Source organism: Xenopus laevis, chromosome 4S (assembly GCF_017654675.1).
Source record: "Xenopus laevis strain J_2021 chromosome 4S, Xenopus_laevis_v10.1, whole genome shotgun sequence".
In the NCBI taxonomy this organism is placed as follows: Eukaryota; Metazoa; Chordata; class Amphibia; order Anura; family Pipidae; genus Xenopus; species Xenopus laevis.
Genome location: NC_054378.1, coordinates 7,987,368 through 7,999,917, shown reverse-complemented (window position 1 = coordinate 7,999,917; position 12,550 = coordinate 7,987,368). Strand labels below are relative to the sequence as shown.

The following is a 12,550-nucleotide window of genomic DNA, read 5'->3' as shown; positions in this document are numbered from 1 at the left end:
AATGGGCTGTCCGGGTCAAAACCGGACAGGTGGCAACCCTCCTGCTGGCCTGCCAGCAATATCTGTCCCTAAAATGCACATATATCTATCAGACACATAAAGATTAAAAAAAATAATAATAATATACATATAAAACCCCTTTATTACTACCTACATATTGGGGGGGGGGTTCTCCATACATGACCAATGGCATTATGGACTATTAAAATCAAACTACCGATTGGCAGTTTTGTTTTTTCTTGCATTCAGATGTTCCCCCCATACGGTGCCTTCAGAATGAGAATGCGGCAATCCTAAGGCTAATGGGGCACCAGTTGTATCAATTGGCTTTCCTTAGTGTCAGCACTCTGTGAATTGGCTTGGGCTGGTGCTTTTCTGGCTGCTAATCACTTCTGTGTGCCACATGAGCCATGATTCCCATTAAATGTAATTGGAATCGACCGCAGAGTATTGTTGCAACGCCATGTGTAACATTGCCCTATAAAAGGTGCTTCTAACTCTACTTGCCAATTACTGGTGCCATTTTTTATTTTTTTTTGTTCATTTCTTTAAAGGAAAACTATACCCCCGAACAATGAAGGTCTCTATAAAAAGATAAAACAGCTCATGTATAAAACCCTGTTTCATGTAAATAAACCATTTTCATATACTTGTAAATGGGCAATATTTACTTATATATATATATATACCAGTTTGGTAGGATTCTTTAATATGTCACTTAATGTGATAATTTATATGTGTTGCTTAAGTAATCATTTTGGAGGTAAAGTTTCCCTTTATCCTTTTTATTAATCATTCTCTCTTTCCTTCCCCCCCTCATTTACAGGTCTCGTAAAACTCGGGGTTCATTGTGTCACGTGTCAAAAGGTCGCCATCAAAATCGTCAACCGAGAGAAACTCAGCGAGTCTGTGCTAATGAAGGTAATGAACTCCAAGGAAATTCCTACTGCAGCCTTTTATTTAAAGGAGAACTCCACCCGAAGATAAATTTAAGCTTTTTGAAAAGTAAACATAATTTCAAGCAACTTTGCAATATACATCAATTAAAAAAATATGCAGGCTTGTCATGATTTTTAATGGTTTGGAACAGTTCCCTAAGCCTAGCCCCCTGCTCTCCTGCTGATCTGTCTGACTACTTTGCTGAGCTGGCTGACTACTGTTACTTTGTATCAACAGCCATCTGTCCTGCAAACTCCAAACCCCACAATTCCCTGCACATGTGATTTCAATAAGGAAAGGAACATCACAGTGCAATGCATTGTGGGTTATGTAGTTCCTGCATGCTGTCTGTAAGCTGTGGAGTAGTTGTTACAATTTGTAACATCAGTGTTTAGTCCCTCCTTCCCTGCCAGGATTTCAAATGATGCAGAAAGAGAAGAACTGTTAAACAGCTGGATTTCAGCATAGAAAATGGCATTTTTCATACTTTATGAAGAAACAGGTAACTTTGATGGGTATATTAGAGGTTTCTGCGTTATGTGGACCTCTTTATCAAATTTTGGTCTGGAAGACGGAGTTCCCCTTTAAATAATACATGTATATTTTAAAGGAGACATATAGGATAAATTAAAAAACCCTAATTTTGTAGGCAATTATGAGTAATATATGGTGTTGCTTTTACATGGTGCTAATAATTAATATTATCTTTAAAAATAACTCCTTTTTTGGAGCTGCCTGGTCCCTGTCTGTGTTTCAAATCAGGGGTGGGCGTGTCCTAACGGTCCCTGCTAGTAGCACAGTTCGAGAGGGACAGCCAATCACAGCCCTGCAGTCACACAAGCACAGACAGGCTTCAGTTCCCTATCAGGTCCTGCTAGCTGCTGATTGGTTCCTTTCCTACAGTGCAGTGAGCTGAGAGCTGCCGGTTCCCCTGCACAGCCTGGGAAGTGGAAGGAAGGGGTTTTTGCAGAAATATTCAATAAATCAGCCTGAAACTTTTTTAAGCACAATTCTTCTATATCTAAATAAGTATTATGCACTGGTACATTCTCATTTTTTTACACAAAATGTCTCCTTTAATGCAAAGCAAAAAGAATATGAGAAGGGGCTCACTAAGGGCAATTCGGAAATGGAGGCACCTTGCCCTTTCAGCATATACAGCCAGTGTTAATGTCAGTGTTACTTTTAGGGGCATATTTATCAAGGGTCGAATTTCGAATGGAAAAAAACTTCGAAATTCAAATTTAAAAAGACCAACCGAAATTAAGTCAAAGGTTTTTTTTGGTCGAATAGGTCAGTTTTTGATCAAATAGGTCTGTATTCGGCCGAATTCGAATCATACGAATAACGCATTCGATCGAATTCGATTCAAAGTTTCCCCCCCCAAAAAAACTTAAATTTTTCAAAGTCCACCAATTGACTCCAAATAGGTTCTAGGAGGTCCCCCATAGGCTAAAACAGCAATACAGCAGGTTTAAGATGGCTAATGGTCGAAGTCGAATTTTTAAAGAGACAGTACATGATTAATTTTTGGATTTTTTTCAAATTCTTATCGAATTTAGACTATTCCTTATTTGAAATACACAAAAAAAAATCATTCGAAAATTCACCTCGAGCTTTGATAAATCTGCCCCTTGGTTTAATATAGTGGGTGGTGTTGCTTTTGTCTGCAATATTCCGTGGCCGGCAGTAGGTTTATAGACATACAGTAGGGTTTGAATAAAATGGGCTGATACAAAAGGCAAGAGGTGAAGGTGTTGGGCTTTGTGTGTGAATAGGGTGGGGGTGAGAAGCAGATGTCCCATGTAGCAGTTGAGGTTTTCTGGTGCTGGGGTCGGCAGCAGATGGTGCAGAGCGTGAAAGACACTGGGATGGTGTGAAAGGATGAACAGAAGCAGCAGGTGCCTTGCTATTAACCCCTTCCTGGCTTAGGGCAGAGAACTGAGCATATTTGCCTTGGGTTCACAGCAGGCGTCTTAGTTGAAAGGAAGCAAACAAGCGTACGAATTCATGGTGACAATAAGATACTGTCAGTATACAGTGAAATCTCGATTTTAAAAGGGACCCGTCACCGTCATAAATAATTCCAAATTCTTTTCCATCATGTTAGTTGAGCAAAATAAACTTTACTTAATAAACTACATTGCCGGCTAGGCCGGTAAAATACCAGCCAGGTGGCAACCCTAAGGGGCAGATTTATCAAAGGTCGAGGTGACTTTTCTAATGAAAAATTTTTTAATTTCGAGCTATTTTTTGTGTACTTCGACTAGGGAATAGTCCAAATTATTGGAAAAAAATTAAAAAATTCGAATATCGAAATTTATCATGTACTGTCTCTTTAAAAATTCGACTTCGACCATTCGCCTTCTAAAACCTGCCGAATTGCTGTTTTAACCTATGGGGGACCTCCTAGAACCCCAAATGCGTTATTCCTTTGATTCGTACTATTCTAATTCGGCCGAAAACGGACCAAAAAAAAAACTTCGACTAAATTTCGGTTGGTCTTTTTGAATTCGAATTTCAGCGTTTTTTCGATTCGAAATTCAACCCTTGATAAATATGCTCCTAACTGTAGTCATGTGCAGCCCCCTAGCTGTTGCTGAACTGCAATTCCTACACTCTCAGCCGAAGGCCACAGTTAGTAGTTCAATAGCAGCTAAACTGCAGGTTGGTCATCACTTATTTATGTGAATATTCCACCAATGGGATTCCTCCATTCCTAACTCTGGGCTGATGATGCTGTTAACATGGCCAGATTTATATTAACCCCTTGTCCAGCAGAGGGCAGGGGTCTGCTGTGGAGCCGCAATCTGTAGCCCTGATGTGTTTTGTTAGAATTATCCATATCCAGGAATGATACGGCTCTTCTTGAAATGTCACCCCCGAATCCGTCACGAAAGATTCACCCGAATACCGAACTGAATCCTAATTTGCATATGCAAATTAGGGGTGGGAAGGGGAAATATTATATACTTCCTTGTTTTGTGACCAAAAGTCACGAGATTTCCATCCCCGCCCCTAATTTGCATATACAAATTCGGATTTGAATTTGGTTCGGCCAGGAAGAAGGATTCGGCCGAATCCTGCTGAAAAAGGCCGAATCCCGAACCGAATGCTGGATTCGGTGCATCCCTAATTGGTTATTAGAGTTGCTGCTTAAGTCATTACTGTGGTCCCAGCAAAAGAAGTAATAGGCAACACACACTGCTGTGACATAAAGGGAAGAATGTTAGAGGTATTGACAGTCATTGAACAGGGTAGAGGTCACTTAATGGGGTGTTTCACCTTTAAAGGTGGCTCATCTTAAAGTTAACTTTTAATATGCTATAGAATGGCTTATTCTAAGCAACTTTTAAATTGGTTGTTGTTATTTATTTTTTTATAGTTTTTCAATTATTTGCATTCTTCTTAAAACTCTTTCCAGCTTTCAAATGGGGGTCACTGACCCCATCTAAAAACAATTGCTCTACAAATGAATTGTGATTGCAACTTTTTATTACTCATCTTTATATTCAGTCCCTCTCCAATTCATAACGCTTGTTCAAATTAATGCATGGTTGCTAGGGTAATTTGGACCTTAGCAACCAGATTCCTGAAATTGCTGAAGACTACTAAATAGAAACCTTTCTTAAATCTTTCCTAAGCAGAAGAACATCAGAGCAGCCTCTTTCTTTCTCCTGACAACTTCCTTGACTACTTGGTGGTCAGACTGGTGGGAAACTGACCAGCAGGTGGCGCTGTTGTAACAAAATTCATTCATATTAACAGTACATGTATCCCTTAATATCTTGGAATAAAAAATAAATAATGAATGTAAATGACAAAAGAGCTTAGAATAGCCCCCCTCATCAATTTTACATTAACTTAATTTAAAGGTTTACTTATCCTTTAAGAAATGAACACATTTACAAGAAAAGGGGTTCGAGTTCTGTCATTTATTAGTGTTTCACCTGCTCTTTCGCTGGTAGTTTACCTTTATCAGGGCAAAAAATATATATATCCCAGCTGATTTTTTTTTTTTTTTTAACTTGCCGTAATCATTTTATTTCTGCTGCTGTCTTTTATATTATAATAGAAACTGCAGTGTGTCGATATGCGTGGGACTCCGCAGTTCTGGTGGTCCAGTCGATTCAGCAGTAACATTATCCCTTGCTCTGCACTGTTTAATAGAGTCATGTTTTTATTGTGCTGCTGCTCTAACAGTGTCTGCAAGAAAAGACACTGGGTTTTATGGCATTGTTCTACTTCACATTGCAGTTATGTACGGCTGAGTCATGTCCATGATATTGGGATCAGACCTGGTTTATTCATACAGAACTGCTGGCTATGTGGTCTCTTTTTAAGATCATGATTCTGATCCAGGTTTACTCATTTGACTGACCCTGACCTATACAGAACAAGGCATGAAGTCTACATCTTGGTTTACTTAAAGGAGAACTAAAGCCTAACTAAAGAAGTAGCTAGACATGCTGTACATGATGTTTTGTGCTTCTGTACCAGCCCCAAGGCAACCACAGCCCTTTAGCAGTAAAGATCTGTGTCCCCAAAGATGCCCCAGTAGCTCCCCATCTTCTTTTCTGCTGATTCACTGCACATGCTCTGTGCTGCTGTCACTTACTGAGCTTAGGGAGCCACTCACAATATACAGTACACATAGAATAGAAATGTCACAATATAAGGCTGATTAGTAATTAATACACATAATTACTACATGGCAGCACAGAAACCAGTGCAATTAGCATCAGAATTGAATAATCAGCAAACCTGTAGCATCAGCTTATATTACAGCCAGGGAAGCTCATTTTCTGCTGGATAATTAGTGACAGGAAGGTTGCCACCTTTTATAAAAAAAATTACCGGCTGCTGGGGGTGGAGCCTAAATAGGGGCGGGGTGTGACGTCAAAAGGGGCAGGGTGTGATGTCAAAGGGGGTGGGGCCACTCGACGGAGACCCGCGGACGCTAGAAGAGGAAAAAAAAAGGTAAGTTGCAGGGGATTGGGGGCAGGCCGAGGGCTCCTTTTGATCGTATTACAAATTTACCGGCAGCTACATTGCCGGTAAATTTGTAATACCGGCCCCGGCCTTGGCAGGTATTTTACCGGCTAGGCCGGTAAAATACCGGCCGGATGGCAACCCTAGTGACGAGCCCTAAGCTTAGCTTCTCAACAGCCAATCAGAGCCCACTGAGCATGTGAGTGTCACAGACACTTTCCAAGATGGTGACCCCCTGTGACAAGTTTGAAGTCCTGGATCATTGCTGCTATTGACAAGCTGCTGAAACTTTAGCCTCGTGCAATAAGTTCACTATATAAAAGATGCCATTTTTAACTATATTCATCTTTAGGGTTTTGTTATCCTTTAAAATACCAAGGTACTTACACCCGTACAAGTTTCTTTCAACTTTTGGCACATTGTTCCCCCTGTGACAAATTAAGCACAAGTAGAAGCAATTGACCCCAAATAACCCTGCAAAGGCCTGCCCTGCAAAGCAATGTTGGACTAGAAGACTTTGGAGGGTTATACAGTAACATGGGCTCAATTTACCTTGGTCCAGTAACACACAGCAGCCAGTCATCAATTTGCTTTCATTGTTCTAACTGTGCTGGATTGGTCATTTCAAACTACTGACTGGTTGCTATGGCTCACTAGTCTACATTACCACAAAATTACTACAGGTATGGGACCTGTTATCCCCATTGCTGGAGACCTGGGGTTTTTTTTCAGATAATGGATCTTTCCTTAATTTGGATCTTGATATCATAGAAAAAATAATTTAAACATTAAATAAACCCAATAGGCTGGTTTTGCTTCCAAGGGATTTATTATTTCTTATTTTGCATCAAGTACAAGGTACTGTTTTATTATAACAGAAAAAGGAAATGGTTTTTTTTTTCAATAATCTGAATTATTTGGCTAACAAGGAGTCTAAAGGCCCCCATACATGGGCCGATAAAAGCCGCTTATTGGCCTGTGTGTGGGGCCATCCGACGGGCTTTCCCGATCGATATGTGGCCGAAAGTCGGTCAGATGCAGATCGAGAAGTTAAAAAATCCCGTCGGATCTTGGCCGCATCTGTGCGTGTATGCGTTCCCGCGATCCAACCGCCCGTATCGGATGCATTATGATCCGGATGCATTACAATCGGATCAGCCTGATATTGGCCACTTCAATGTGGGCATATCGGGGAGTTATCCGCTCGTTTGGCGACATCACCAAACGAGCGGATCTCTACGTCGACGTCTATGGTCATCTTTAGAGAGATGGCCATCCTGTAATTTGGAGCCTTTTGGATAACAGGATTCTGGATAAAGGTTCTCATACTTCTTGTGATTCTCTCCAATCTGTATCTTATGTGGAACCATAGGCTGTGCCCTTCTATATCTGCTTCAGGGACCATTCCTTAAATCCTTTTAGAAAAGCTTTAACCATAAATTATGGGAATGGGGAAACCCTCTTTCTGTTATCAGGGTTGCTTTGCCGTTGTTCTTCAAGTAAAGGTGGCGATACACAGGAAGACCCGCTCGTTTGTCGTCAAACGGGCAGATCTCTCCCCGATATGCCTACATTGAGGTGTATGATATCGGGCAGATCCGATCGTGGGCCCTAGGAACCAACGATCGGTTCAGAATGGAGGCAATATGGGCGGTCGGATCGCGGGATCACATCAACGAACAGGTAACGGGATTTGTTACCCTGCCCAATCTACATCTGGTCGACTTTCAGCCGGATATCGATCGGGGACGCCTGTTGGATTGCCCCACACACAGGCCAATAAACTGCCGACTCGGTCTGTCGTCAGCTTTTATCGGCCCGTGTATGGGGGCCTTAAGAGCTTCTCCTAAATTAGAGAAATACTTGTGAGGCCCATTGTGAAACAGAACTGACAGCTGGGATAACATAAAAAAAATAATCGATTCATTTAAAGTGAGTGTATGAATAAATATAGGAGGTGTTACTTTCTCTGTCTGGGGCCCTCTCTTGTGTCAATATCTTCTTCTTCTGTGTCTGCCCATGTCCCCTCACTGTGCCCCTGTTGCCCTTCATTCATCAATCACGCCTCCCCCGTCGCTCCCGCCACCTCCGTTTGCCCTGTATCCATCTTGCTTACACCTTTGTCCCCACCTGACTCAGCCCGATGGAACCCCGTGCGTCTGGCAGAAAATGACGAATGTTTCATCAACATTTGACATGAAGCCAACAGTGCAAGCTCAAACAGGCACTTTCAGATTTTATGACTGGATTAGTTCTTAGCAGAAATTCTTGTCCAAGCTGATAAACTAGTATTTGGAAATGACAATAATATGCGTAATAGGCATTGTTTTCAGTTCCCTGCATTAGATATCAATGGACAAAGAAGAAGGAAAGCTACAGAGACCGTTTATTGCCAATAGATTAGCCAAAATAGTACTGGCTATAACACTGTATTTATTCTGCAGAATGCTTTACCATACATGAGTGAACAGCTCTAGCTAGACTCTGGGGCAAATTCACTAACCATCGTAGTTTCGCCAGGCGCAACTTCGCCGCGCTTCACCGCACTTTGCCGCACTTCGCCGCACTTCGCCAGGCGTAGTTTCGCCAGCGCTCCGCAAATTCACTAAAATCCGAAGTTGCGCTCAGGGGTTGCGAAGTTGCGTTGATTCGCTATGTAAAGCGAAGTTACGCTAGCGAAGGCTAATTTGCATACGGCGCGAAATTCAAATTTCAATGGAGGAATACGTATCAGCACTACAAATGCCAAGAAAACCTTCAAATCATCAAATAAAATTTTTATTTTGCCCTACACATGTGCCCACTGTCTAGGTAAGTTGCCATGAGTCAGGAAATGTAGGGGGGAAGGAGGGGAGCCCCAAAAATTTTTTCGATCTTTTTCAGCCTATCACCCATAATGTAGAAAACACGCCAGCGTTTTTTGGGACTTAGAATTTTTGACTTTTTCTGAAACAATCCCTATCTACTCTATTGCGCTTCGCCAGGTCTGAGACCTCAGACCTGGCGAAGGAAGTCTAGCGTAAAAGGTAGCGTTCAGTACACTGCGCAAGTTAGTGAATTTGCGTAGTTACGTCACTAGCGAAAATTCGCCTGGCGTAAGGGTGCGAAGTAACACTAGCGAAACGACTCCAGCGTTCGTTAGTGAATTTGCGCAGTAACGAAAATGCCAAACGCTAGCGAATTAACGCTAGTGTTCGGCGCTTCGGCGCTTAGTGAATTTGCCCCTCTGTCTCTGTTTGTTTAGGCAGCTGCCATATTAGCTTGGTGTGACATCACTTCCTGCCTGAGTCTCTCCCTGCTCATTGAACCCAATTAGGACCGCTTCGAACTCACCACCACTTAGCTGCTCCCCTATAGTGCCGGGTGCTCAGTCCGCAGCGTCCCCACTGCCAACAATAGATACACAAACAGGAGGACGGCACTCCGGTAAAAAAACATGTTTTTATTGCTGGGTACTGTAGGAATACATGGGCCTTACGCGTTTCGGGAACACCTTCCCTTAGTCATAGGCTACGGAACTAAGGGAAGGTGTTCCAGAAACGCGTAAGGCCCCTGTATTCCTAAAGTACCCAGCAATAAAAACCTGTTTTTTTACCGGAGTGCCGTCCTCCTGTTTGTGTCTCTCACTGCTCATTCATAGCTCTGGGCTCAGATTACATCAGGGAGGGGAGGAGGGAGAGAGAGGAGCAAACTGAGCATGCTCAAGCCCTAGCCCTGGAGGTTTAAGATGAAAGAAGGAAGTCTGAAACACAAGAAATGTGGTGTTTCTTTTGACAGAGCGAAAAGTCGCCTGGCGATAGGGTATAAACGTTAGCGACAATCTCATTCACTAGCGAATTGTACTCTACGCCTGTTAGTAAATTGCCGATGTCCCTGCGGATGGGATTTCTGGCAAATTTTCGCTATCGTCGGCCGCTTCGCCCTTTAGTGAATCTGCCCCAGGGACTTTGGCAGAGGTAATGTGGGACATATAATACTGTTTCTGGCTATATTCAAGGTAAGATCTGTGACCAGAGTTTGATATACTGGCAACCTGGGGCACCATTGTGTTGCAGGACAGTGACATTGAACCATCTGTATTATTAATATTTAATAATTAACATCTATTAATATTTCATTTATGTGTGTGTTTTCCAACACCAAAAATGCCAAACTGGGCACCAAACACGGTATTTTTTTGCGTGTGTGTGTTATTTCAACCAGGCCCAGGAGCAGTCGTTTGGGGTTATGTATGACTTTCATTCAGTGCGTTTCACACAGTGAGTGCGTTTGTTATGTCCCCGTGGCACTAAAGCGTCTGCCAGTGTCTGTCTTTAGTAAAGCTCCCTGAAATCTGCCCGTAAATATGCCTTCTGTAATAAGCCACTGCACGCAGTTTGATTTTTTTTTTTTAATCTAGTAATGAGTTTCTTGGAATGCTACATTAGCCCTATGCAACCAAGTGAAACTGGCACAAGATACTAAAGTGGTTTCGGATGTAAATTAAGATCTTGCAGTAAATCTTAACTCTTAAAAAAAAAAAAAAGGACTAAAAGAAAAACACACACCGCAGAATTACTATTTGGTACTGATAGCACTGGGTAGTGCTACGCTTGCCGTCTGTCTTATCTCTCTTCACCTTTGGGGTAAGGGCACACCTGGCGATTCGAGGAGATTTAGTCGCCTGACTTCAGGCGGCTTCGGAATATGAAGCACCGCATGTACCATGCCGCAGCCGTTTTGTCATTATAGCCGGCGGAAGACAGGGGGAAGCCGTTTCGGGGGGAGATTAGTTGCCCCAAAGAAGAGGCGAATAGCCAGGCGACTAAATCTCCCCAAATCGCCAGGTGTGCCCTTACCCTTAGTATATGCATCCATCCATTTCCATCCATCTATGTTCTATTTTTCTATTGAGCTGGCAGGCCTGGGATATATTGGAGTAATGGTGAGGGCTCAGCTTGGAGGCCAGTGAAGCTGGCCCTAAACAATAAGATCTATACAGCAAATCTTTGCCCAATTTGACCACCTACATTCTGGACTAAATCTGTCTGATTCTATTATATAGCCCAGGGCCAGCAATTGGATCATAATATGCGCCTGTTCAGTATAGTTGGGAGAGGACTGCATCAACACACAGATGAGGTCCCTGCCTGATGCTATTTTAAATTCTGTCCGAAAAATATGTGGGAGATCTTTGGCCAGATTTCTATTGGACAGGCTGTTGGGGATTGCTGATACACGGATAGATAAGCTGCTGACTTTGTCTGAAGTGACCAACTCAGTAGCTCAACTGCCCGTGCCCAGGTTTAGAAAAATGTTTTAGGGAGTGTTTGTTTGTTTTAGATACATCTAAAACTACAACCACAAATAGGGTGAGATTTTGAGCAAAATCTTGTTCCTGTCCTAGATATAACTGAAAACTGAAAACGGATACACCAATGTTTTCCTCGATTTCTAAAGGTGGTAATACATGGGCAGATCATTTGGAGAAGTCGGCAAATAAACAGATCTTATCCCAATATCCCCACCTTGAGTGGGTGTCGATATTGAACTGATCAGATTGTGGGTCTTAGGGCCCAACGATCGGATCACAACACCCGGAATGCAGGCGGTCGGACTGAGGACCACATCAACAAATGAATGCAGTACTCAATCCCACAGGACTTTTAAACCTGCCTAAAACGGCATCTGTCTGATTTTAACTTAGATATCAGTCGGGGTAGCCCATCAGAGGGCCCCACACAGTGGCCAATGAGGTGCTGACTTGGTAAATCAGCAGTTTTTATTGGCCATTGTATGGCCATCCTTATGTTATTGTGAGTTAAACGGTCTGACTTACAACTGGGGCTTCAACTGAAAAAGTCCATGATTGCACTATTGTGTTCACCTGACGTATCCTTCCATCTCACACTTGTCTGTTGCTTTCTCATCTGTTCAGAGGAACCTGACTTCTTTCTTTCTCTCTAACTATTGAGTCTCTCTGTTCTCTTTCTGCATCTCCCTCAATTTCACATTTGCTTCACATAATCAATGTCCGTCTCCCATTTATACACTTTGCCTTCCTAACCATTCATTAACTTCTCTTCTTCTCCACTTGGTCCCTCACTATTCTGTGCTTTCATCTTACTCCCTCTCTTGCTCAGTCTCACAGTTCCTTCTCTGTCCCTTTTTCCTGTCTCTGCAATTCTCAGTTCTTCCGCCCCCTCCTATTACTCTTTCTTCTCTTTGATGTGTCTGTACAGTAGAAAGTGGATAATTAAAGATTAGGAAATAATCATCCCTTCCTTCTGCACGGTCCCCTCCCGAGGCCAGACTTATAATGATGCTAATCAGGCTGGGGGTGTCTCAGACTTGCCTTGTTACAGAACACGGAATTTGGAATTTGACATTAGAAGATTTAAAGTGTAAATTGAGGGTGGGGGGCATTGACTTAATCTGACCTAAAGACACTGTACGGTCAACTATTATTTAATTTAATTGGATTTCCCCAGGGTTGTTGCAAAACCACACTTCTAAATAAAGTGCTAATGTGTCATACCAGTCTGAATCCAAATTTGCACAGTTTTTCCATTTATGAGGAAAATGTTACGTTATGTGTTTCCTATATTGGTCTGGAGTAGTGATGAGCATAGGTGTCAAC

General features: G+C 42.4%; 1 protein-coding gene across 4 annotated transcripts in view; it reads left to right on the top strand.

Moving 5' to 3' along the window:
• LOC108715207 (serine/threonine-protein kinase BRSK2) overlaps nucleotides 1-12,550 on the top strand; it is a 97,888-nt gene that overhangs the window by 40,978 nt on the left and 44,360 nt on the right. For all 4 annotated transcript variants that reach the window (XM_018260132.2, XM_041560893.1, XM_018260133.2 and 1 more), the window contains exon 2: nucleotides 827-921. In XM_018260132.2, coding sequence (XP_018115621.1) covers nucleotides 827-921 — 95 coding nt within the window. The remainder of the gene's footprint in view (nucleotides 1-826; nucleotides 922-12,550) is intronic.